The 27,765-nt window shown below is 44.0% G+C and overlaps 1 protein-coding gene across 2 annotated transcripts in view; it reads left to right on the forward strand.

Moving 5' to 3' along the window:
* nrp1a (neuropilin 1a) overlaps window positions 1-27,765 on the forward strand; it is a 57,129-nt gene that overhangs the window by 19,276 nt on the left and 10,088 nt on the right. For both annotated transcript variants that reach the window (XM_034108604.2, XM_034108605.2), the window contains exons 4-9: window positions 453-634; window positions 6,804-7,031; window positions 10,844-10,999; window positions 13,382-13,548; window positions 22,386-22,541; window positions 24,410-24,554. In XM_034108604.2, the coding sequence (XP_033964495.1) occupies window positions 453-634; window positions 6,804-7,031; window positions 10,844-10,999; window positions 13,382-13,548; window positions 22,386-22,541; window positions 24,410-24,554 (1,034 nt within the window). The remainder of the gene's footprint in view (window positions 1-452; window positions 635-6,803; window positions 7,032-10,843; window positions 11,000-13,381; window positions 13,549-22,385; window positions 22,542-24,409; window positions 24,555-27,765) is intronic.

Genomic DNA, 27,765 nt, shown 5'->3' on the forward strand with positions numbered 1-27,765 from the left:
GTGTGTGTGTGTGTGTGTGTGTGTGTGTGTGTGTGTGTGTGTGTGTGTGTGTGTGTGTGTGTGTGTGTGTGTGTGTGTGTGTGTGTGTGTGTGTGTGTGTTTGTGCCAGGTTGATATAATGAAAGCATAACCCGCCCACCTGTTCTCCGAGTTTTAACCTGAGACCTCATTAGTACACAGTGTTTTATTTACGCTACATTACCTGCGCAATATGCTGTGTTGCTCCTTGTTTATAGGGTCCTCTGAGTATGACATGGTGTGTGTTTATGTCAGTGTGTGTGCGTGTCTTCATACATGCACAACATGAGCCCAATAACAGTGATAAATGGATTTCGCACAAAACCAATATACAAGAACGGAGCAAGAACAGAACTAAATGAAAACTAACCCTGAGGGAAATGGTTTTCTAAAGATCATTGTGAATAACAGTTTCCCCTTTCCCTTGCCTTCAGGTATGATTATGTGGAGGTGCGGGATGGTGTGGACGAGAGCGGTCAGCTCGTGGGGAAGTACTGCGGGAAGATCGCTCCCTCTCCGGTCGTCTCCTCCGGAAACCAGCTTTTCATCAAGTTTGTGTCTGACTACGAGACGCACGGAGCCGGTTTCTCCATCCGATATGAGATCTTTAAGACAGGTGGGTGGCCTAACACAGATGCAGCTTCACTTTATTTATTGAAATAAACCTTACATGTCACTTACATCAAAAATATAGAGACAGAGGGATGACAATGCACATCATAAGTCATTTCAATCTGTGTAGTTTCATGGTTTATTTGTGATTCAGTCAAGGCACCAGAGCATCAAATTATGCAATCGCAATATGGCAAGCAATATGCTCCATTCAAAAACTAATGAATCACAGTCCCATATGTTCCGTAATTGTAGCAGTTTTTATCTGCTGAGAATTATTGTACAATAAGCAGGGGCATAATTTGCTAAGCATTGACTCAACAAATGTTATTTTCAAGTGTTGGTTTATTGTCAGATGGCAATCCACAGCAAGTGTATAAACCCGCAATTATAACCACTGATGAGTTGGTTGTGGAGAAAGTGAATTCAAGCCACAGAAGGAAGTGCTTTCCCTGCAGTGGTATCCAATCAGTCTGAGGTTCCTTCCTTAATGTAAATAAGTCCTCTGGGTAATTTTAGTGGGGGAGACATGTATGATAAGCCGCAGATATCCTCAGGGGATGTCTATCTTATCAGAATACAACACCCCAGGAGGAAGGATTTCCTGTTGGTTGGCTGCCTTCCTTTGTTTGGACTGGAAGGCAGAGGAGGAGGCGGAGGAGGACAGCACATATCTGGAGAGTGACTTGTAGGCAGACAGGTGCGACAGACTCCACTTTCATTAATTAACCTTAGCAGCAGTCTATGGGACGGCCCCCTGTGACCTCGGAGACATGATGAATGTCCTCCCTTCCCTTTTAATCTGGACTAGTGTGTGGTTGTGCTCGTGTTTGTGTGTCCGGGCGTGTGCGTGTCACCATCACAGCAGAGCAGCTGGTGGAGTGTGGCTCCATTTACGAGATCAAAGCACCACTCCACCCAGACATACGCAAACTCATCTGTACACACTCCCTCATTGCCCTCCATAGGCAGTTAATCTACTCTCGTCTTCCCATGATAAACATGGAATTTCCCAATCTCATCTATTAGCCAACACTGATTATAAATGAGGCGTGTGAATGGCCCAGTTGTGTGAGGGATTGACACTGAGATATGAGGAAATATGGATATTAGTGTGGACTTCTTTTTTTGGCACTATATAGGAACTTTTTTGCTTATTGAATCAAATGGGGAATTTAGGGCTGGGGGAAAAAAGGGCTTCAGAGGTGTTGCTGTAGATTAAACTCAGAGGAGCACCATGGGTGTGCGTTGCCCTTGTTATGCTTTGAGTTTACTTTGTGTGTCTACTGCTGCGCGGGCTGCCGCTAAGAACGGGGCTCTGAGATCAATTAACAGCCCTGTTTACGAGAGCGAGTGAGAGAGAGAACCATGCAGAAAGAGAGATTCAAAGTTAGCTGATTAGCACAGCTTATCAACACGCAGGGTATTAGCTGGGAAAACATTGTGTTGGCTAACACATGTAACGTTAATGATGATACACAGATGCTCTGATAACGGATGGAGGAATGGGAGGCTCGCACTTGTGCATGCCAATGAGGAGAAATGCAAAGAATGCAGGCTGTTTATCATTGTGATTATATAGGCGCGGAGATCACTGGAAGTCAACCTCAGGGGCTGGTACTGCCTTTCTTCTGCTGTTACATACAAGCAAAGGTCAAATGGAAGATAAATATACCCACAAAGCAAACGTATGTAAACACATACTGCCCTCAGGGAGCCTACGCCAACTTATACAAGTATGTTTACATGTGCAAGTCTACCCACTTAAGCTATAAACTATGTAAATACACTCTCACTTCAACATGCTGGCGTTTGCAGCCCTGGTTTTCATCGACAGTAGCCTGCGAAGTGTCTAATTGGAAGAGAACAGGTTGTTTTGCGGCTCTCTATGGCCGCTTCCACATCAGTCTCTACCCCTCTCCACTCCTCAGTCCCATCCAACCATCTTAATTAGCATGGGCAATTTATTTTATAGCCTGCAAATTGGCAGCCTCGCTCCATTGGCTAAAGTCTGGCGAGAGACGGGTAGAGCGAGTTGGCGGGGGAGAGGGGGATAGGGAGGAGAGGGATACATCTGGGAGTGAGGAACATTTGAGTTAAAGGGAGATTTGCAACATGGTTGTGTTTGTTATGTCTTTTGGGAGGGAGTTGGCCTTAATAATATAAAAGAGTTGGGCTTGACTTGATAAACAACCGCCATTATGACACACAGTAACCGAAAGGAGTTGGGGTCACCAGACACCACAATCCTGGTCCTTTTGTAGAAGACTGAAAGACTGTGTTTATCCTTTCATCAGACAGTATCGCACTTAAAATCCTCATGCGTTTCTGGAAAGATCCGTCTTTTTAAGTACACATGCGCACACATGCACAACATATGTTCTCTTTTAACAGCTCTCAGTAAGCTTAGAGCCACATCAATGCTGGCTGAGGGCCCATTGAAGTGGGCGCAGAAGCAGAGATAGTGCCAGTCGTAGCCCCCCCCTCCCCCACACACCTCCCATACACACACACACACACACACTCATCTCGGTCCCCTCTCCATTACTCAGCAGAGTGACTAAGTGTATTGGACGGAGGCCCATAACGGTTGCCTTTACACAGAAAAAAAACATATTTTCACGCAACTGCCTTATGTATCATGTCACTGTGATGCGGGCGCTTTTAGCGTGTGCACACTCCTGTGAAAACGCTTTCAATGATGTGTGTGTGTTGGGTGGGGCCTAACAGGGGGCACGTTCTGCTTTCATGGATGGCACGCCATGATGACATAGGTCACATCTGGCATGGAGACGTACTGTCATCTCACACACACAGCCCGCATGGAAACCCAAGACAACAAATCTCTTTAAAGGGGAGCCAGAGGGGGACTGTGCCAACCCCCCCGACACATACCATTAGCACTTCGTCATCCCCTAAAGCAACGTCGCACCGCTTAATGCCATGTCAGTATTGTGGTGCCTCAGGGAGTGTGTGTGGGTAAATGTAAACCGGCCTTTCCATCTGTTTCAATGACTGACACTCCACGGGCTTCAGGTTAATGTTTGATTTAGTGTTGAAAGAGTTAATTCTCCACCGACAATTAACCCCTCTGTACGTGTGGCATAAAGACAGAGCGAAGGGGAGGGAGGGTACGAGAGCAGAGGGGGCAGTAATGGGGGTGGGGGGCTGTGAACTGGGCTAATGATCAGCCGGAGAGCAACATTGAACATAAACAGTGCTGATTTACTTAGCAGTGCAAGAACAACACCTCCAGCCCCTATGGCTCTGGCCTCTAATAAACCATACGGAGGAGGGTGGGAGATGAATGGATGGAAAACAAATGGAGAGAAGCAAGACAGACAGACAGATTTGAAAATGAAAATAGCAAGTGGCTGTCACACTTACCGCCTGTTCCTTGGCGCAATGTTGTTCTAATGATTAACGCCCAGTCTCCGGTCTGCTTTCAGCACTTAAAGCAACAGCTTAATAGAAACATAACGGACAAGTCATCAGGGAGAATAACAGTCGAAAGGCTCCCTTCGCATTGAGGCCTTATTTATTTAAGATTTATATCGATCTCTAACACTTGCAAAGATTGAAATCAGATCTCCATTAAATATCATTTTTCTCCGACAAATCGTCCCGTTAAACAAACTCTCATCACTCAGGGAGAGAGTCAAAGTGACATTAGTTTACTCCCCCGTCAACAGGCTCAATGTAAACGAGAGTTAAAGGAATCCATTACTGCCGGCTGTAAATGTTTGAGCCCCTGGTCGGAGGTTGCCGGTAAATGTTGGATGCGTTCAAGGTTACTTCTTTTTACTCTCTTCCTGTCATAAATTCTGCTGTTTGTTTGCAAGCAGTGGTTAGTGTACTGGGTGAACAGTTGCCACACTGTTATATCTCAGATAAAATGGGACAATTGAAGCATGGCAGCCTTACTTGAGTTAAAACTCTTATTATTTACAAATACATTTCTGTGTCCTATTGAGGCGATAAGGGTAGCATGTGGCTGACAACAGGATTAGCTTTTCTCCTGAAGCTCTTCGACTGCACGCATGCATGCACTGAAGGACGCTGCCACAGGAAAGTGTGACTGCTATCACTGGATGCCTCTGACGCATCAGCACAAAGCATCCTGGATGTAGCGAGGGGGGGGGGGGGGGGGCAGGGACAGAAGTGTGGAGACAGTAGATAAAAGAGATCTGTTGGATGATTATCACGCCGGTGGGACCGACCAGAGCGCTCAGTTTTCTCTCGCCAGACTGTTTTGTTTGCGATGTCTTCACTCCGTCCTTTTCCTTGAGGGGGTATAAACATGTTCCGCAACACAAAAGCTGACAATAGTGGAGTCCGCCTCAGTCATGATAATTCAAGAAAAAGCACAGACTCAGTACATAATGGTGATGGTAAAATGTGTAAGTTATCTGGAAATAAGTACCATTAAATCCATACACAAAATATCACAACAAATATAAAAAGAAGTGTCATTTTTAAATAAGTAAAGACAAAAAATGGTGTTTAATTTGCTACAGTTTGGATTTTCTGAGTGAAACATTCCCAAAGACTAAATCTGTTCTGGTGAACTGCTGAGCTGAGATAAGGGTCACGGTGGAGGCTGATGAAATACATTGAGAGTGGAGTTTTGAGCCAATATCCACAGGACATTCAACAAGCTGACCTGAATTGCACTTTGGGTACTGCAGCCGTCGACAGCACACAGGGACTCATGGGCGCCTTTTTCCAAAGAAGTGGCGAGTATCTACAGGTTTTTTCCCCAAAACTGTCTGACATTTCTCTACAAATGCGCCGAACTGTGCAGACCTGCAGCATCCAGCAACCCTCTCATCTTGGCAAATGGCTCTATCTGGACAAAATCTCTCAATTTTCCGGACATAAATACGAAGGGAAGCTGTGAAATTAATGGTGCCCACTGTTCTTGAAAGCCACACTTTAGCAGCAGCACTAAATGTCAGCTCTCCTTAGAGGCGAAATGCTGCTTGCCGTGGCTTTTAACTTGGAGGGAGAGAAAATCAACATGGCTCTCAGTCCCCTTCACTCACTCCATTGGTGGACAGACTGAAGTGGGACTGATGGTTCTGAATTAGAGGCCCAGCGAGCAGCTTGAGTGACAGTGGAAAAAGCAGTTTGCCACATGTATTTAAGCTACAATGACTGTAGCACGGAGGCTCTATCTAGCCAGAACTCCCTGCAATTTTGGTTTCGATCGGCCCCATCTGCGCCCATCACGCCGGCTGTCAGACTATCATGAAAATGACATTACCCTGTGCACATTTCTGCCACTAATGGCTCTAAATAATTGCCCTGAATGACAGGAGTCCTGTTTTTTTCCTGAGATGTGTGTGTGGTAGTGTGAAGCCAGGCTTGGCTACAATCTGGCCCAGTGCTTGAGCGTGCATAGTGAATATGTTTTAATGTCTCTTCCTATCACTCTTAAAAAATGTCCTGCAGCTGTAAGCGTCATTTTTTAAATCGCATGTCAGTCATTCTTAAATCATAATCTTGTGCTCATGGTGCTCTGAGAAATGACTAATATTGAGAATGTGTTAAGGCTCATCAGCTGAAAAGGCAGTTAAGGCTCTGGGGAGCCTTGTGAATACATATTTTCCCTTGTCTATAATTGTGTTCAAGATTCCATCTGTGTGTTGATGTACGAACAGTCATTGCCCTTTATTGGTATCACTGACTGTAGTTTTTGCCTGAGTGTCATATGTCTCACAGACATCACCTAGTGAGGGTGTGTGTGACATGTGTGTTTTCGCACATATAAAGTCGTTAATCCATTTCTCCCGATTCTGATGTTATTTTACTGATGTTTCCTCTCACAGTCCAGATGTTCCAGATTTAACACGCACAGTGATAAAGTAGAGTGATGTTGGTGCCCATGAGGAAACAAAAAAAGGCACAAAACCACACAGAGCACGGTTGAGAGACCCAGATGTAGCCTCTGGTGAATAGAAGAACTATCAAGGTGGTCTCCAGTCTCTAGGCGGTAAACTGTCCTTCAATCAATAGAACAGCTGGGAGGCAGAGTTCCTTAATACCCACCACACAAAGGAACCCCAAACAGATCAGTTAACCAACAGTCTTTCAAAAGAATCATCCCCACCCCTTCCTTTGTCACTGCTTCGTCTCATCTTCTCACTTCCCATCTGGTCTCCTCCCTGCAGGTCCCGAATGCTCCAGGAACTTCACCTCCAACAGCGGTGTTATAAAGTCACCTGGTTTCCCGGAGAAATATCCGAACAACCTGGACTGCACTTTCATGATCTTCGCCCCCAAGATGTCTGAGATCATTCTGGAGTTTGAGAGCTTCGAGCTGGAGCCCGACCCGACGCCCCCTACTGGTGTTTTCTGCCGCTATGACAGACTGGAGATCTGGGATGGATTCCCTGGAGGTAAGCAAGAATGGCTGGTTAATATAAAAACTAAAAGTGACTCCTTGATACTATTACTTGTTTTCTCATTTCTTAACCTATAGCAACATTTGAAAAAAAAAAGTATATAAAGCCACTGCTTAGAAATCTGCTTTCCTGCGATGGAAAAGGGAGAAGGTGGGTCTCAATGCTCTTTCAGAAGAAATAAACAGCTTTACACAAAATAGCAGCGGTGGGAGTAAGTCCTACATATGCAAGTCATGAGCAAGTCTCAAGTCTTGACCTACAAGTATCAAGCAAGTCCCAAGTCACTGTGGTGAGAGTCAAGCAAGTCAAGTCAAGTCATACGAAATTCTGATGAATAAGCCCAGTTTCCGCATTTTCGCATCAGTTAAAAGGCAGTGGTTATGAAAATGGATTTAACCCACACTATAATCTTCATTACATACACAGTTAATCATTTGAAATCTAATTTAGACCGATGACAATCATATTAGATTAATATTAACCCTAGAACTGCAGACAATATAGCTAGGACTCAATCAAAAAGTCTGTTCAAAAAGGCAGAATTCCAGGTAAGAAAATCATATATGGCATTTGCCATTACACATATTTAATTTAAATGTCTGTTAACACTAGAACCGCCAACAGCGTCAGCACCTACATACAGTAGATATCATTTCCAAATCATTTAATTTGTTCCTCTTCATAATTTCCTTATAAACTAAGTAGGACGATTTAAAACTCACTTAATTGGGTTAATTTAGAAATTGCTTCAGTTTATCATCGTAACAGATCAAAAAGTTCAGATTCATTTTAGGCTACAATAAATCAAGGAATGATGCACTTCTACAAACAAAAACAACAAAATTAAAACATTTAAACAAACTACTAAAAGTAGATGAACTACATTATTCAAAAGTTTACAGTAACTTCTGATAATAACACAGGGGAAATAAACGAGGCATCTCTTTTCCTCCCCCTCTCCTGACAGCCCGTCAGTATCGGGGTTAGTCAAAATGAATCCCTTGGCGGTTCTAGTGTTAATTTACCGTATTGTCTTCTATTTGCTTAATCGATTTGAAACCAAGTCTAACGTAGCTTAAAGTTAACGTTAGCTTTCTACAGTAGCTAACACAACACATGCACGTACCTTTCTCTGTGTTTTTTTTTGGAGTGACGAATGAAGTTGGATGTTGTGGTGGTCGTGTCACTGATCTTTATGCTGCAGACCCTGCATACCGCTGTTCTCTTCTTATTACCGTCATCTACAAAATAATCCTTGAATCCAAACTTCACTATTTTTGGAGTAACGCTAGCCGCTGCCATGTTAACTGACACTCCTGCCTTCTAGTGGGTTGCCAGGTTTGCGCGCACGGCGCTATAATCACCCAATCACGTTTTTCGAAAAAACTAAACGTAATATCTCACTACAAAAACAAACGCAAATATTTAATTTTAAACAGTCAAGTCCTTTCACGTCATCTATCTCAAGCTTAAGTCAAGTCTCAAGTCATGAATACCAAGTCAAGTCAAGTCTGTTATCAATGTTAGTCAAGCAAGTCTCAAGTAAAAAAATATGCGACTCGAGTCTGACTCGAGTCAAGTCATGTGACTCGAGTCCCCACCTCTGCAAAATAGTGGTATTATCCGTGCCAGTGGACTTACTGCCTCAACCAGACTTGTCACCGGTCCAAGTATCTGTCGGCATAAGTGAAACACTTTGTCATCGCTTGCGCAAGCCTGACACATTTCCTTTTTCTGTCAAAGGCGGCATTGATTGTACTTTGGGGAGTTCAGTCAAAATCTAGGCCATGGTATTTAGTTTGCTTCTCTGAAGTATAAAAAAGACAATTCAATCTTGTATGGAAATGACACTGAAAGAAATTTCCTCGAGGTTTCGTTGTTTTTGCCACAAGGAGAATTTGAACTGAACCAGTTTGGTCTTAACAAGATCCAACATCTCCTCTTTACGAAATCCCACAGCAATCGAAAAGATTCAGACGACTATTAAATATCGCCATAAAATAGCGTTCTCAAAACCATCTTCAAAATCAACAGGTGAGAGACGGAGTGATCAAAGCAATTCCGAAGTGGCCAGAGATGAGGCTTTGAACTCAGTGAGCAAAATTCACCTCTTGAAGTTTTTAGTTTTTCTTCTGGCTATTTGAACACAAGATGAAAGCTTTTCTCACCCATCAGCGGCTGAAGTAGTCTCTGCTATAGTGTTCCAAGTGATAAGGTTGATGGGTAAAAATCAGCGCCTTTTCAAGTGAGTTTACTTGAAGTTCAATATTCTCTCAGCTCACATCTCGGTAAATTTGAACTGTGCTTTTGATTCTACAAAGTATTCCTGCTCATTTGGTGTTCTCTCCCTGAGGTGGGACTTGTTTAATTTTCAAGATTTGTGTTGATTAGTGAAAGGCTTGGAGAGCTGAGAAAATGTCACATTATTATCACCTTTTAATACATATTTTAACCAAAAAGTACTTCAAGGGAAATATTCTGTGCTTCCGACTTATTAAGATTCAGCGATTCCTCAGTTATTTCTCAGTAGAATGAATGACAAAAAAGAATACGTACAATAACCTTTTTTCAAACGGCAGAACTGAATAGACTATTCAGGGCAGAAAATGGACTCTACCACTTCGCAATGATGTGGCATCACACCCTTCGAGTGTTTTGAATGTGATAGACAACCTTGTATAAAAATAAGCCATGTGAAGAAATAGTGTGTGGGCTTCTGCCAGGTGGCTCCTGTGGTGCCTGGTGGATCGATAGTGCATTAGGGCTAGAGGCATGCTAGCCGTCGCGATGGGAGATGTCCGTGCAGGCCTGTGTGAAGCACTGGGATTACACCTCGCTGAACAGGTGCTGTGGAGGAACAATTCCACTCCCTTCGTCCCTCTTCCCTAAGGAATGGAGAGGCATGCAGGATGCAGACTTCACAGCGAGGCTCTTTAATATTTCATAGCTGAGGAGTCATGCAGATAATCCGGGAGATGGCATTTTTATGTTCAGCCCAGGCCTTTGCAGGTTTAAAAGCACACATAGATTCTCACGCACATACACCAAGCCTGGAAGATTAATCGGAGCCTGCCCACCTCTGCCCCTCGAGTCCCCGTGGTCTGGCCTTTGCCTTTCATGTAGGAGCTGAGAGAGTGGCATGTTTTGGATGACAGGAGGCCACAGGGAGGCAGGACTGTCACTCGCCACTGATCACAGCATTACTAATCACAGATAAGCTCCGGGTCCCTACACACCAACAGGAACACACACTCACAAATGTGCATGGATCATAGCACACATCACAGGCATAGGGCAAGGTCATTGTGCTCTCTTGCTCTTTCTCCATATTTCTCTGCCTCCTCCTTCTACCTCCCGTTTCCCTCACACTTCCTTTTTCTCAGTGAAACATGGGCTTTTATCGCTCCCTTTAATGTTCCCCTATTGTCTCGACGCCGTCTCCTTTATAAAACTCACTCACCCAAAGCTGTGTCCGCTTCAAGACGGAGAAAAAAAAGGGTGACGGTATTTACAGCCAGCAAATAGACAGAGACCGTGACCTGCCCACACCACAGGTCCCTCTTCCGCTTTGCTCTTTGTGTGGCAAGCAGGAATGTTGGGAGTCTTTTCTCAAGTGTCTTTATGGGGTCGCGTACAAAAATGCAACCGGTGTCATACCACACTGACACACTAGTTTTCACACTTCCTTGGGGGGCTTGGTAGTTAAACCAATGTGTGACCTGGCTTTGGCACACAAACAAATATTGAGTTAACCCCAGTTTAACTAGTATAACAATGTTTGTGCTTTTCTCTTCTTCTTTCTCCAGTCGGTCCATATGTTGGGAGATACTGTGGGCAGAACACCCCAGGCAGGATCATCTCATACACAGGCATCCTGGCACTAACAATCAACACTGACAGCGCCATCGCTAAGGAAGGCTTTTCGGCAAACTTCACTGTCATCGAAAGAACCGTTCCAGAGGGTAAGCGGCCATAAAAACACTGACAACTTTACAGATCTGTGTATAAATCACAATCCAGAAAGATGTGTTCAATAGAAGACCATCTGCATTGTGTTAGAGTGAATTAAAACTGAGTTGCATAAGAATTAGAGGGTAATAAAGTTGCCCCCAGAGGAGTAGTACTAAAAGTAAGAAGCAGATGTCTGCAACCGAAGCCACACACGGTCATATTATGATAAATTCCCACAAGTTTAACAGAGCTGAGAAGTTAATTAAATAAACACCTACTGCTTCTTCATTTGGGTAATGTAGGGTACAAGTCTACCACACATGGTTTACAAGGCCTACGTTTACACACTGTGAGCCCAGACAGACTGCAAATGGCAGCTTCCCCACCAGTAACTATCCCCGGAACACATCCCTAGGGCTTTGACATGCAGCATCGTCATCCCTGGGCTCGACCCCCCCGACCCCATTTTGCAAAATGCTCCAACAAAACATTTCATTAAGGAAGACAAGCGCTGGTAGCAGTCATAAATCTTTCCAGAGGCCAGACCTCCTCAAACACACACAGCCAGTCTTTGAAAAGTAATAAAGATGGATAACTTTCAACAAATCTACTAATCGTCTCCAAAAAGGATTTTGTCTTGCCGGAGGGAAGACAGGCGCTGAGTTAACTTACACACACACACTCACACACGCACGTACGTGCACACACACACACACACACACACACAAATGATGTAATTCCTCCCAAGTTTCTTCCAAGTAACTTGACTCTCTTTAATCACACATCTTAAATCAGATTACGCTAATCAACTTTTCACATTCACCATTAAGATGCAGGGTGAACTATCTGACCCGTGATCAGTAAATACCCTTTACATGAGTTGCTTAGTCTTACATCACCGACCAAGACGTTTCCAAGATCCAAACTGGGTCTGCGCTCTTCCAGAGTTGTACCACTTGAATCATTCATAATCCCCTTATGCATAATACACGGTGGATTTTTTCCGCCTCCGCAAAGCAAGCGGAAGGGTACACTCAAGCAGAAAGCTGCTGATGTGATGTGATAAGGCGATGAGAGGAGGCCTTGTCATCTGTTTTACCCTCCCAAGCCATTCAGCAGCCCTCCCTATCTTCTCAGCTATATCTTCTCAGCTATCAGCCCTTTGGTTTTGCTTTGTTCGGTACCCAACATGATCAGATACCGCACCCAAACAATACCTCTTTGTGTGTTTGTTGATCATCATCCAGTTATCTAAGTGATGTGGGTCTGAGTGCAACACTTTGACAAGTATGAGCATCAGCTGACGATGGAGACGAAGAGGTGCGAGACATTGTTCTAAGCATCACACTGAGACTCGCGCGCGTTAGCATATGCGTACATATGCAACCGTGCATTGACACTGTAAAGCACACGCTGACCCGGAGACGGAGGTGTGTTTGTATCATGGCAGATGGAGAGACCATCTGTGTTCGCTCACAGGCAGCAGTCACATAGCAGCTCCTCGTCCTACGCCCTCTGAGTGTGAATGGGCCATGTACACACAAGCACATGACTGCGTTTTAGGGCAATGCACCATGTGGCTGAAGAAGCCTTGCGTTTAGAGAAGCAAAGACCAACTTCACCATCAGAAGATAAATAAGTAAATAAACAAAGGAAATAATTATGGCCCACATGAATGTGTGAAAGTGTGTCTCCACATGCCTCTGTGTTGTTGTAGTGACGTTAAACGACTCCTACCCAGATCAAAAGGTCAACGTTTGTTTCAACCGTTGCTGCAGCGGTGTCAGTTTGTCTGACCTCCAGGGGTTAGAGAGTCCGGCCCCAAGCTGACCCAGCTGAGTCTTTAGTCCCGGAGCCAAAGTGGCTGCCCCATGTCAACACGAACAAGGAAAGCCACCTCCTACCATGGTTGGCTGGGCTATTGAGTATAATATATGACCCCAGAATACGAATCTAAGCACACCTAAACTCCCCCAAGAGACCAAGATGGGAAAAATAGTCAGTGTGTGCAAAAACGATAAACTGCCCATAGGGAGGTGAGGGAAACAGATCCAGTCAGTGGAAGAAACAACTGGAGTGAAAGTCACTTTAACGCCTAACGCCTAGTAATCTTAGCCCACACTGAATGTTTTATGAAGACATTTTTACATCTTGATGTGAAACGCTTCCATTCGTCCTCCATTAGAAACTAAAGAGGGAGAAACAGAAAGGATTTACTGAGGCGTCGCTGATGTGTAGTTCTTTTTCCGGCAAGCAGCGCTGAGTGTCTGTCGTGTGGTGTCCTTCTCCCCAGAGACGAGCTCTGAATCTAGGGGACACTGAAAGCTCATGCTGGGTACATTCTGGTGCTTTCAGTGCTCAGGATTCACATCCTTTTCCTTTCATTCCCTCAGACTTTGACTGTAGCGACCCTTTGGGGATGGAATCAGGAGAGATCACATCGGACCAAATCATGGCCTCGTCGCAGTACAACCCCAGCTGGTCCCCAGAGCGCTCCAGGCTCAACTACTATGAAAATGCATGGACTCCGGCAGAGGACTCGAACAAAGAGTGGATACAGGTACAATATTATTTCTCATGTCACAGAGATTTGTATTGGGGGCACTTGATTCAAATCACAGAAAATGACATTGGGTTCTAGAGGAGAGGTAGGAAAAATCTTAAGCCGTGGCAGTATAAAACTATTTGCCAACTGCCCACAGTTTTTTGGAGGTGAGTCACAGTCTGAGGAGATATTGAGTATTGCAAAAGACTATTGCCTGCTTGAACACAGTATCAGTTTTCACTGTTTGTCCTTCGGTCTCTGAAGGTGCAGTGTCTTCATAACACTTCTGCCAGACCCGCCAATCTCAATGATGAATGTCAGCCGTCCTTATGGACCTCCGGGTGGTTGAGTCCACGCCTCACAAAAATGTGCCTGTGTCCACTCTCTCTGTCACTGTCTACCTATCTGGATGTGTCTTTTCTCTCCCTTTGTCTTCCTGTCCTACCTGATAACTTCCCCTTTCCTTGATAACAGTGGCCGCCTCAGGGGATGCTGGGATTTAGTCCAGGCATCCTGCCCAGCCGCACTCACACACACACACACACACACACACACACACACACACACACACACACACACACACACACACGCACACACAAACAGATTCTGTCATATTGTTCTGTCTGTCGGCTTATCTGCACGAAGCGATCATCACCCACCGGGGGAACTTTATGTGGAAAGATTAAGGATTTAGTTCTTCCATCCCCAGATGGGGATAAGTCACATATCCCAAGTCCACTCACAGAAGAAACCCCCCAGTGACAGAACAGCACTACCTTGCTGCAGTCGGAGCATGTTTGATTTATTAACCGAAAGCCTCCAGGCCTTGTAAATGCCCAGACTGTTTTTCTTTTTCTACTGTTTTTTCAACGGTCTTTGCTTCACTGCTGAAAAGTTTGGCCCCCACATATTCCTCAGGGGATGAATAATAGAGCTGACCCAAAGCCAAATATTTGCTTGGGGAGGGCCATAAGCAAGCTTTTCCTTTATTATTGCAATGAAAATATTGTCCTGAAGGCCCCTGTTGCTCCTTCAGACTAATTTAATCACTGTTTGAGCATGTACGTGTGTGGGCTTGAGAGCATTTTCTCATGAGTAGGTGTGTGCGTGTGTGCGTTCTTGGCTCTGTGGTGAAGGACGAGGGTTTGGCCGGGTCCATATTGTCCTGCAGAGGAACCCAGCATGCATCTGAGTGGATCAGGAAGAAACATAGCCTGCCTAACCACTTCCTCTAGCGGTTGGACAGTCTGTTGTATTAAAGTATTTTTCTTTCTGAAAGGAAAGCCATTGTTCACAGTCAGATATGTGTAGTAAGGTAACAGCACTGAAGGCTCCTCGATTTCACTTTTTGTCAGCAGAAATTACAAGTGATCACAATGATTTATTGCCACTTTAGAACCCCCCCACCACCCGCTATAGTATTGATCATATTGAGGATTTGATTTGGTAGTAAAATCTGGATGTGCTCTAATGGGCATGCTGATTTCCCAATACTAATCAGATCAAAACACTGAATGGGGCTCCTCTTATTTCTAATTTCAAAAGCAGCCAATTCTGTGGTTGCCGCATAATTTATGTTTTGCGAATGAGTGCAATGCACTTCTGCCGAGCGCTCTGAACTGAAGCCCAATTATCACAAGTGGTATTAAAAGAGTAGAATTCTTCATTCCTCTTTCATTAAGCCTGTCCGTGGTGCTACAACAAGCTCCGGCCCCCTCGCGGCACATACAAATCATATCAGTGCGCCGTCAGATGCATAGTAATCAATTCATTATTTATTTCATTATCATTCCCCGACTGCAGTTTGAAGCAGACGGTTTTTTATTATTCATGAAAGGCTGCCTTTTCATTCCTGGGCATTTCCCCTCACTTCGCTTTCCTTCTTTTTTTGCTGAACATAATCCAGATTTGTCATCCATTTTAAGGCTGCCTCATTCTAATGCACGCAGTAGAGGAGGGCAAGATGCTAGAGACTGTGTGCTCTTCTCTGGGTAATTAGATTGGTGTGGTGTGGTTCAGCATTGAGTGCTGGGTTAGCCAGGCCATTAATCAGATCCTTTGGTGTACACAGAGATGGACAGATGTCCTTTGAGGGGGGTTTGCAGCTTGAGGAGAGAGTAAAGAAAGGCAATAATACTTCAAAACGGACCTTCATTTAATTTGCTCCTTTCAGATCTGTTCCTTTTCACTCCTTTCTTCCTCATTTGCCTTGAAAGAATTCAGGTCCACAGATCTATATCGAGGAAGAAGGAGATTTTCTGCATAGTATCTGCCGGTGTGAGTCATGACATGACTTTGAAGCTTAAGAGGATGAACGACGGGGGTCTCTGCAGCAGGTAGCTGCAAAAAATAAATGACGCTACAACCCCAGAATATCCAGCTTATAGTCTGATCCTCACTTTATGAACTCAGACTGGCTCCGCAAGGAAAAACTGAATGCCCCATAACATAACACATTCGTCGTTGAGCTGAAGGAAAATGTATTGGTCGCGTCATGGCCTGAAAACTGACAGTTCGTTGTGAACCGTGACAGGGGAAATTGCAAAAAGCTGACCTAGAGTGGAATGGCTTTGTCAAATATCTTGACCGAGAGTCAGCCCAGCATCTGAAAGATGCAATAAACCAAGACTGTGTCTGTCAGGCAGCTGGCATTGATCGCACATACACACAACATGAATAATTTAAACTGTCTTGGAGAGAACCCAACCATCAATACCTGAAAGCCTCTTTATTGAGAACCTCATAATGGCAATATACTGCACAGTACGTTATCCCATATGCTAGCTTGAGTTGATTTTGCTCTCCATATCTATAATTTAGCTGCAAAGCCTCCTGCCATTATCTGTAATCTTCTTGCCAGGATGCATTATCCATTAATTACCTCTTTGTTATTTATGTATGTATCAGACTGACTATGATGGATTATATTGTTGAACTATAAGAAGAGATGTTCCCTTTACTTTTGTCATTTGAGGAATGCTTTCATGTTGCTTGTCTGATAGATTACAGCACTAACATGAGAAAACATGTCAGTGTTTGTTTGCACAATATGGTCCTTTATCTTCTGCATATGGTACATAGAAACATATGTATTTACATTGGTCTTTAAAACATTTAGGGGGGACCGTGTAATTCCATAAGGCAAACAACAGTGAAACAAGGGCCACTTAGCAAAGATAACAGGTTGAGTTCCACTGCCTGACCAACCAAACAACCACTAATCACACACTTCCTCCATGAAAACACGGCCCGGCCACAGTGGCCTTTTTCTTTTCCACTGCCTTCGAGTGCAACGTCAGACGCTAAACCGGCGCACTCTGCCATATCCTGCTTTTCTATTCATCCGAATGTGCTTCCAATTACCCCAGGTCAATGAGTTGCAGAAATGCCCCCTTCGTTGAGATTGTCTCTCTCTTCCCTTCTGTCCCCGTTCCAGGGCTTACTGCCGCGCCGAGTGACGAGTAATTAGAATATGGACTTGTAATTAACAGCAGCTTCTCAGTTGATGAAGACTAGCAAGAGCTGAGTAGCGTAGGCTGGCATGCGGCTGCCGGTGAGATCATCACCACGTCGTACAAATGGAAACAATGGACGCCGTCTGTGCCTCCATGCCTCGCTCTCAATTGGAAAATCAATGAGAGGATAGAGACACACACACTCGAGTGAAGTAGCCCAAAAGTGGGACTAGAAATCGAAGCATGAGCGATGGCATGATGTAATGAAACAAAACTGCTGCATTTGTACCCTGAGAAGAGTTTAGCCGTAATCAGTGTCATGTTCAGTGTCTGCACTAAACTGAAAAATACAGCCTTAGAGCTATGGAGTCATCACTGAACGGTCATCTGCAGCTGTGTATCCTGGGGAAGGATCATCATGCGGCTTCCAGACATGACATACCTTTCGGTCGCCCTCCTTTCCTTCCTTATCACTGTTTCTTAGTTTCATAGCGGTGACTCAGAGCACTGTCATGTGTGTGTTGCAAGGGTGGGAAATGACCCTGGAGTGAGTCTTAAAAATGATTCAGAGGAAAGGAAACTATAAAAACCACCCTGTTAAAGACTTCCTTCTAAAAGCGGTTTAATCACCCTCATCGTACAACAGTCTATGCACGAGCGCACTTCACACACAATAATCCTTTTATTTCACAACAGTTTAACGCCCTACACATCCCTCTTCGTCTGGAACACAGACGATCGGCGCATGGGAACACATGCATAATTGAATGCCACGAAAGAGGTGTCGGGCGCTAAAAATAAACTGTGATCATGTCAGGTGAATATTGTGATAAATGGGAGGTCGTGAGTGGAGCTCATAGGTCCTGCAGCATTTGAGTAATACCATTTTCACGAAAGGACAATTTATTACACTTCCAGGTAATAGAGCTATTTTAGGACTGCAGGTAAAACAAGTGAAATTATTGCTGGTGGTTAGTTTAGAATACTGCATCTGGGTGTGAGAACATATTTCCTTATCCTCATACCAAACTAAAAACAATATAATCAGGTTTTGTACAACCTATAAACACAGGTGACTCGAGGCTCTGCTGGTACTTGAAGATTCCAGGCCATCTTTCTTCTAACTATACGATCCTTTGAGATCCATAAAGAATGTCCAGATGTTTTTTCAGGCCGCTGTCTATGTCTGCTCTTTAACTTTAGGAGCTTTCCCTTCTTCCTCACTCGCGGCATTTCTCTTGTTGTTGTTTTTGGAGTGGGAAAAGAATAAACTCATTCCCTAGAGGCCTCGGTTATTCAGTCAGCAGCCCACACACACACAGATGGGAAGCTACGCTCCCCTGTGTTGGGGGAAGCAGAAAAATGGATTTAAAAGAAAGCATTTGGTAAACTTTACCCAGAGTACGGATTGCTGCATACAACTTCTTGGCAACTCAATTATAAGCCAATCAAGCAGTGAGAGATAAAGCTTTTGAGCCTTTGCTGTTTCTTCCCCAACCCTATAAACCACATGTCTCCACACTGCACCCACACAACAATGACTAGGCTTTAGCCTCAAATAAATGTCATGTGGTCTCGCTGGCTGCAGATCTGAATCATGCCACAGAGACACAATACACAGTAACGGATAGACCTAATGATCACGCCCACGGCTGCAACAACTGTTGGGAGATAATTGTAAAATTATCTCTTCCAACTTGTACAAACATGTAAACACGTAACTGTCTCTCTGGCGTTGAGTCATTCCCACACTTATACACATAAATACACTTCAATTATGTGGATTTCAGTATGGCGATCTAATTGTATGACTTTAAACGGCTGATGTTACAAGACCGTGCATGACTAATTCTTTTTCTGCCTCTCTGGTTTCATTAGTGTCTGAAACCACTGGAGCTGTGTACGATGGCTGTTGTGAGGTTGGAGCCATCGCTTTGCCTCACAACAGGAAGGTAGAGAACACCCAAAACACACACAGGAGTCAAACATATTTTGGACTATTCTGGAGCAGCAGAAACCTCTTTGAGACAAGGACACATAGAATCCCTGCCCACATATCAGCCTGTCGTCGCTTTATGGAAAGATTCTGAGAAGTCTGGGTGATTTCTTACCCTGCCTGGCATGTTTATGGCTCAGAATGTGTGTGCGTGTGTGTGGCCCTCCAGATATAAGTGCACCAGCATGCCCAGAATAAATGGTGTCATCTGTCTATAAGGTGGGCTTCAGTCCAAACACTCACTCTCATAGAAGAAACAATAATATGGAGACACAGGCTTTCTTCTGTTGGATCAGCAAAGTCTCAAAATGCAGCACATCCCCATAGATGCTAGATTAGGAGTCATAATTCACACCTTTCCTCTCAGGGATTACATCACCCATTAAGCATGATTCAGCCTCTCAAGGCTCAATGACAAATAGTTTATCATCCGAGAGTGATATATTTGCCTGAGATCCGCTGTGCACCGCTTGTCATTTCTAAATGTTAGTTATTGGTTTATGCATAGAGGTCAGGTAGGGCTGTCTGTGGCCCTGGGCTAAAAGGAGCCCCACAAGTAATCATTATCATTAGGTTTGTTTTCACTGTAGTCTCTGCGGTGTGGTATGGACTTTGCTTTACATCCAGGCTCCTCTCCCTGACCCTTGTGTTAGCACATGTTGGCCTCATTCTTCCGCTGCTAACAAGCAGCCATTAATAAATCACGCTTTGCTCATTACCCGGGCCCTGATATCAGCCCGCTTGCTGTGAAATTGATCTAGTGTGTGTGCGCTTCTTCACTTGAGACCCCATGCTTCTGTCCTTCACATCATGCAAGGCATCAGTCAGCGGCTTGTATCCTCTCGCAACCTTCTCCTTTCCTCTCTTTAAAGTTCATCTCTCTTTTCGTCACAGTTTATCTGATGCAACTTTGATCTATGCACATATTCATTATCATTACATCTGATCGTTGGTGCCAAAAAAATGTATGATTTTTTTCTTTACTGTTCTTGGAACCCTAAAATTATTAAACCACAATAAGTGTTTAAACTCGTTAAACTAGCCAATTCACCGCACCCTTTAAAATGTATGCCCTTTTAAATAAGTACATAAACTCACCAAAAATAAACTTTCCAGCTGGCCCTGAATGTTAACTAAAGTCATACATCACTCCAACCCTCTTCAAACCCATTGTTCAGCACGCTCAGGTTCTGGAATTGTTTGAGTTTGAACACCAATGAGTGTTCCCAATTAGCCCCGTCACTCGTTTCATTCCCAGAGGCTCTTCTTCTCCATTACTCCTAATGAGATCTTTTTCAGAGCAAAATCCCAAGGCCAAGTCCTCCTATTAGACCTTTTTTTTTATGTAAGCCTTTTCAGTAAGCCGCATGGCCATTGGTCCAGATTGAAAATGAGTCTGGCTGGCTATTTGAACACAGATGTTATAGAAACCTGCCTGGGCTAATAAACACCGGCCGGCACAGGCCTCGCTGCCATCCGCTATGCTTTCCTCATCCAGAGCTGGCACATATGGCCGCGGAGAGGAATTCAGCTCCTGCGTTATTAAATGAGAACCGTCTGAAGCTGATGGGATTTGATTTTGTCTCTATTTTTGGACCCAAAATAAATCTGGGACTTACTGTATAAGCCCCTTGAGCCCGCAGACAGGAACAAAAGTATTCCGTCTCTCTATGTGACTGTTTTTTTTGTTAGTCTCCAACCACCCAAATCCTATGAGTAGCCAGGAGAGAGCGAGAGAATAGCATGGTGGAATCTCATTTATTACTCCCATCTGTTTATGTATTTTTGACTCGTGGAAGTGAATTTAAGGCGCACGAATGACCAGCGCTCTGTGGCATGCAGATGTTCCGTTCCTGCTCTTTAGCGTTGAGTCATTACGTGTGGTTCATACTGTATATAAGGTTGGCAGACAATGCTAGCTTGCTCTGGACGTATGGTTTTTAGCATGCCAGAGCTCTATGGAGACTTTTCCACGCTGATCGCCCTGGCTTTGATTTTCTCGTTCATTCTTTCTTACACACCCTTGCACATGCACACAGCCAATATCTCCTCAGTAATCTACTCAAGACATCTCACGCCAACATCAAAGGGTCTCGTCTCTCATCGTGGTCTGGAAAAGCCTGCTCCAACGCTGCTTCCTACCTCGATTCACGAACCACCATTACTCCTCATTAACGTCAGCTGGTCCTGTCAGAGACGCTGTTAATGTTAAAAATAAGCGTGCTGCTTCAAGACTGAAGAGTTAGCAATCTTTTTGTAAAGCCTTTCAGTTTCACACTACTCTCCTTCTCCTCCGTTATGGATGAAGGGGTTGTACGGTGGGGTTAAGTAGACACCACAGAGGTCATACGGAGAGCATTTGTTATCACTGGGGGCTGAAAGATTCCTTGCGTGTCCGAGAACTAAGGAAAGCTGACCTCTCCTGCAGGCTTCCTGTAAGTCTCAGTGAAGTTAGGAAACGTTAACATCATCAAAAGGCTATTCTTAACACAGTAACAGAAGCCAGAGTGACATATAGAGGACCGTGTGTGCATGTTTCCTCTCTTCCCTAGCAGTGATGCTCATGGTTGACAGACAGACACAGGTCTGATGCAAACCAGTGACTTTCTCTGCCCAGCATGAGCATACACACACATCAAAATATATACATGGATCTACAGAACAGACACAGGCTCACGTGCCTCTCTGACCCAAACACCTCTGGCTTTCTCCCTGTGAGAGTACAATAGCCGTCCAGTAATGCACAGCCGTTCATGATTACTTTATAAAGCCCTGCATATTTTGAAGGCACAATGTTTGATATTCAATCTGTATCTTTCTTTCCTCCTGGCCAATTTTGATAATGTGATTGCAGCAGACCTCACTCTATTCAACATTCACTTTTATCCAATAAGCCCTTGTCTCCCATCTCAGGAAATTAAGTTGTCATCCTCTTTCATTAATGTGAATATCATTTCATTGCTGTTTATTGAATTCCAGGTATGGCCAGAGGTGATTTTAATAGTGGGGTTTCATTTTTAAATATCTAACGTGTCACTACATTATTAATACACACGATGCATTAAAAGCCCTTTTTTATTAAAATGATTTAGGGTCTATATTCCAGCTGAACGTGCTCCAGTTAAAGGGGCCCTATTACGTTTATAATCACGTACAATGTGTTGGAGCACTAGCCAATAGAAGCACACATGTAACATAGTGATGTCACTATGTTTTGGAAGTAAACAAAGGAATACAATCGAGGCGTTTCAGCCTGGGGGGTAATGTGTGGGAGAAAAGCATAATAGGCCCCAATTTAACATTCTCCTAAACAGTTAAAGAGAACATATTGTCTTTTACTGACAATATTTGGAAAATGTTCAGCAGTGTCTTACGTGTCCTTCTTTCTTCACCCTCCACAGGTGGACCTTGGGTTCTTGCGGTTCGTCTCGGCCATAGGTACACAGGGCGCCGTTTCCCAGGAGACGCACAAAATTTACTTTGTCAAATCCTACAAAGTGGACGTCAGCTCCAATGGAGAGGACTGGATCACTTTGAAGGAAGGCTCCAAACAAAAGGTAAGATACTTTATTGCTGTTTATCATCAAGTAATGAATAAAGAAAGTGAAATGATGGGGAAAAGTAAAGCTCGTAAAAACTTTTCTAAATACGGTCGCAACCCCTAGCTCTACATGACAGTGGACTAGTTATAACGATTATTTATGCTTCTGCCACCATCATAAAGCCACTGCTTCACATTCATGCCACTTGAAATATCCTATCTTGCTTAAGTAGCCTGCTGTCTTGAATTGTGGTGCTCTATTTTGAGTTGTCTTTGGGCTCATCAAAAGGGGGAATACCCAGCTATATGTACTTGAGTCTGTGTCTCCCAACATGCAATTATACACTTTCCACTGTTTGGTAATATATCCACCACCGTCTAAGTAAGTGGATAGTATTTCCAGCACAGACTAATGCAGAACTGCAGTAGCCATAGGGAGGATTATGTAAGGAATGTAGCCTCTGTTTCATGTCAGGCACCCGTCAACTTGTCGTTAAAGAAGCAGGGATGACAAAAGACTTGACAAACAAGAGTTAAATGGATAGAGGAAAGAGGAGAGGTTGTCATGTTTGAGCAGCTGGTTGAGAGGGAACGAGGGAGGGATGGCATGCCTGACCGGAGAGCCACAGGCTGCTGTAACCATCGATTGCTGATCGGAACAGGTTTTCTCCATCTGGAGGCAAACAACCCTCCGTTGTGGGTGTACGAAGGGTCACGGAGACATGTGTGTGATGTGTAAATACCACAAGGAATTTTGGATTGAAAGACAGCGAAGCCGCAAGTGGAATAATAAAAGTTCTCAACAGCGACAGAACATCCAAACAAGCGTGTTTGTGTCTCTCAGTACACATGGCCCCGGGCTTGATTATTTTATGGTCTCTCCAGAGTACACAGTCCTTTCTGTAAAGTGGTGGCTTAAAGGTGCCATGGTAAGCCAGGCCTGTGTTTTTCCGGACTCTAAAGTGCTTTTGTGTGGAGGGGCACCATTTGCTACATGCTGAGCCTGCAGTTTGGCATCCCAGCGCCGGAGAAAGCCACTTTATACAGTTAGCGAGTGCAGAGGAGAGTCATCGTGACATTTAGGAGAGTGGATGACTTTGTTGCAGTCCCTTAGTGACAGTTATCGCTCAGGGACTGAGTTGCAGACATGAAGGAAGGCTGTATGGACTAATGGATCAGCCATGGTGCTGTTTCAGTCCATCCTAGATTAGCGGAACTGCTTCCTTTCTCTCCGCCTGTCCATCCTGCTCCTCTCAGCTGGACTCCCCTTTGCCCCATAGCTACTCCGTTGAGGGAGGTCAGGAGGTCATATGGTCAGTGGTGTGATTCAATTACGCAGAATGCACTGTGACAGACTTCGGGGAGTTGTTTTGCTGGGTGGCCGGCCTCTTCGTATGGTGCTAGTAAACTGTCATCAGACCCCAGGGGAGAACAGTGGCATCTCTGACCTTTAAACAAGACACTGCAGTAAAACGTCCACCAAATGTGGAACTGAAGGACAGAAAAAGGGCATCTTGAGCCAATCTGGTCTTGTCAGTGTTATACACACAGCCTCAGGTTTCACAGCCACATGCCACAACCTGTTTTTGCTACATATGGCGCAGGAGGTCAATTTCAGGGGTGATGGGTGAATCAGTTTCGTCTGTCTTACATGTGTGTCACGTGTAAGACACAGCATAGCAAAATTGTAAAGATTGTCATTTTAAATATTCTAATGCTACATATATATTTGACAAAACTTGCAGCATTTAATCAAAAAAGCAATATCTTTCTGCCTTCATGCTCCATTTCTTTATTCAATGCAGCCGAGGTCTCAGATGCACTTCCACCCAGCATCTCAACTCAACATGTCAATAATTGACTCTCCTTCCGCCTTTATCACAGGTTTTCCAAGGCAACACCAACCCAACAGACGTTACCAAGACAATGCTGCCCAAACCCACGCTGACGCGCTTCCTGCGGGTCCGTCCCGTTACCTGGGAAACAGGCATCGCACTGCGCTTCGAGGTGTATGGGTGTAAGATATCAGGTAGGTGCAACTGAGATCCCTGCTGATCTGCATACACACATTCACAAATACACACACAACATGGAAACATACTCCCTTAAATGCATACTGGCTCTTCGGAAATAAAAACTCTGTAGCAATATCCTTTTGTTCAGTTTTAGTATCAACAAGACAACAAAATGTCAAAGTATGTCATTAATAGTGCGTTGTTTGGTTCACAATGGTCCTATTGATTTAAAATTACAAGAAATTGCTTTCTAATGCATGAAAATTAGATTAATGTACGTTTTTATGTGTTTTCCCAGACTTCAACACAGCAATGCATTATACTGCTTATAATCTAATTACAATGAACAGATTCAAAAGCCATAATCAGATGAGTCCACTGACTCGATTTAGTCTCTCTCCACATGCCCCGGTGTGAGTTTCACTCCCTTGTCTGGCCCCAGTTGCACAAACAGCTTGCTTTTGCCAGGTGTTGGATGCAGCTCTATTCTGCGAGAGTCCTGCTCTAAGGCTAAAGCTAGCTGTTGCATAATAGACGAGTGGCACACAAAGGAGGATTACCTATTTATGTTACCCCATGTTTAGATGTACCTCATTTATAATGAATGGAGCCAACCGCTGCTAGGCAGAGAGAGCCGGAGCAGGGTGGGATGCATGCGGTCCCTTCCCTCCTGCTGGGCCCCTCTCAGCCTCCTCTTTAGCCACAGCCTGTCTTTTGCTTACAGAGTTTTGATTTTGTTAAAGCTTCTCTTATCTTTGCTCGTTGATGCTATTGGTGTATGTGTGTGGCTGACTTTCATATGGGTTCAGCACATCTGTGTGCATCTCTATGGGTTTATGAGCATGTGTATTGAATATTAATTAGTGCTGTGTGTTTTGTATTGAATAGAGAGTATATCTTACAAGGACAAAAAAACAACAACATGTTATTAGTGTTGTTAGTTCAGCATTAATCCTTGGATTACAGTTTGGGTCCGGATTAATTGTAGCCTGCCGAACATGCTTTTATGAACGTTTTTTATGTTTGTATGGAGTTATGCATTACATATGTGAGGCGTTTCATGTGACAGCAGAGGGCATTGTGGGTACAGCAGGGTTACAGCTGGGGCGTGTGTCTCGGGCGCTCAACCAAACCGCTGTACAGCGTAAACACATCAGAGGACCGTAGTCACCACAGGGCCTCCGTAAGGACGTAAGCACCCCTGGGTGCTATGAAGTCACTGCCAGCTCCACTGCACGCAGGCAGCACTGAAGGAGAGAGAAACTGCACAAACTCGGTGACTCACTGTTCCACCTTAACTTATGATACTTAGTGAAAACTTTTGTTGAAAGATGTTTTACTTTTTGAGTACACCTCCACCTTTCCTGAAAAATATATACAGTGCACCAAAATGTGAGATATATGGAGCTATACGAAAGTATGCATTTGTTCCAAGTGCCCAACCACAACTTTAGATATCATGACCATAATTCAGACATCTGATTAGAGGGGGAGTTGCGCCCAGAATGTTGCAAGATGTTTTCCACTAAATCATCATGGTCGCGTGCCTCTGCCGATAAAAACATCTACTCGTTAATAAAAAGATCCACCGCCCTGTTGTTTGTAAATATGCCCTGGTGTATAAATATCTCTGATGAACCACTGATGCTCCACCCAAACCCTAAATGTTGGCCACACCGCCGTGTATCGCCATCTACACACTTACAGTCCACACACACATGTTTGTTCCTCAGGGTGTGTCATTGCGTGCCTGCCATCTCTGAGGCTTCTGGGATCGCAGCTGAAGTCAATTAAGATCTCTAGATAACCCGGGGAGCTCACCCAAGTGTCTAAACTCAGATCAGACACACAATCACACACATTTACCTTACTCTCACTTCAAAGGCAATCCGCTTTCTGCTCAACCAGAGGCTATGACCAGTCTCAAATAGATTTTGGCCAAAGATTAAAGAAAGAAGGTAGTAAAACCCACAAAAAACGTCCAGAGGCCTCCACATCGCCAGGGGTTTCTTCCTTGAGCTCTAGAATGCAGGACCCGAGATTTGTCTCATGGGTCTGCGTAGGAGCTGTTTTGGATAACCAGAGAAACATCTGAATGAAGCCTTGTTCTCCCAAGTTTTCACTCTTTTTTCCCAGATGAATAGCTATGCTATTGAGTCCTTCAGTGGTACAGTGCACACTTTGTCTCATACAGACCCAAAGGATGTAATAATGGCCGGATTTATCCCTCCGTGGGAGCCAGATAGTAAATATTTTATTGCAGTCAGGTCCCTGACTCAGTGTCTTGGTATAAATTGTAAGGAAGACACAGAAAGGAAGATTAACCACTAAAACAAGTATCAGAACATTAGCAATTACATGAAGTTTGTGAGTTTCATCCAATTCTACTTGGATTCAAAATTCACTTTTACACTCACAAAACCTATAACCTTTTACAGTTTGTTCTAGTACTACTGAATGTAACATTAAGGTGTATTAATAGATTGTGTGCCAAAAAATAAACCAGACACAATTCGGTTTGTCAAAATGATCAAATGTCAAAACTTGAAAAGGCACATTTAATTGTTGTTTGTTTTTGATGGGGACGTACTGTATGGAGCCTTAAACGAATGGTACATTGCAAATGAATGCTGTGTTGATCAGGTTTCTTAATTACATCTGTCCAAGGTCACATGTAGACATGTTGTTATTTATGAACGTTTCATGACACTGGAAATCTGTGTTGGTGACAACATGTGGAAATTGCCAAAACAAAATTCCTGGTTTAAACATGCAAATGCTTTCCAGCTGTAACAACAGGTCGGTTGCCTGTTCGGCTTTTGATATTGAAATATGGCATCAAGATAAAAGATGAGAAAGAATACGAAAACAGCTGCCTTCTTTTTTTAAACGAATGGGAAACACATCCAAAGATGCTTAAACCTACAGAGAATAGGCTAGGGTAATATCAGAGAAGTAGAGAAGAAAAACTTTGAAAATGTGGACAGGAAACAACACTGTGTCAAGACAGGTCGCACAGATGTTGACAGCTGTGGATCCGAAGATAGATGAGTGCAGCAGCAGATAAAACAGAGGGAGAATGTGTTTTTTATGTGTTTGTATGTGAGTCTATAGAGGGTGGAGGGGGTGGATAAGGGAGGTGAAAAGAACAAGCACTCCCAGAATGCAGGACGTGGAAGCACCAACCGAGAGGAGGGTTTTAATTGGCTGCCTGGAGACAAGCGC

The sequence above is a fragment of the Pseudochaenichthys georgianus genome, chromosome 20 (genome assembly GCF_902827115.2).
Source record: "Pseudochaenichthys georgianus chromosome 20, fPseGeo1.2, whole genome shotgun sequence".
Taxonomy (NCBI): Eukaryota; Metazoa; Chordata; class Actinopteri; order Perciformes; family Channichthyidae; genus Pseudochaenichthys; species Pseudochaenichthys georgianus.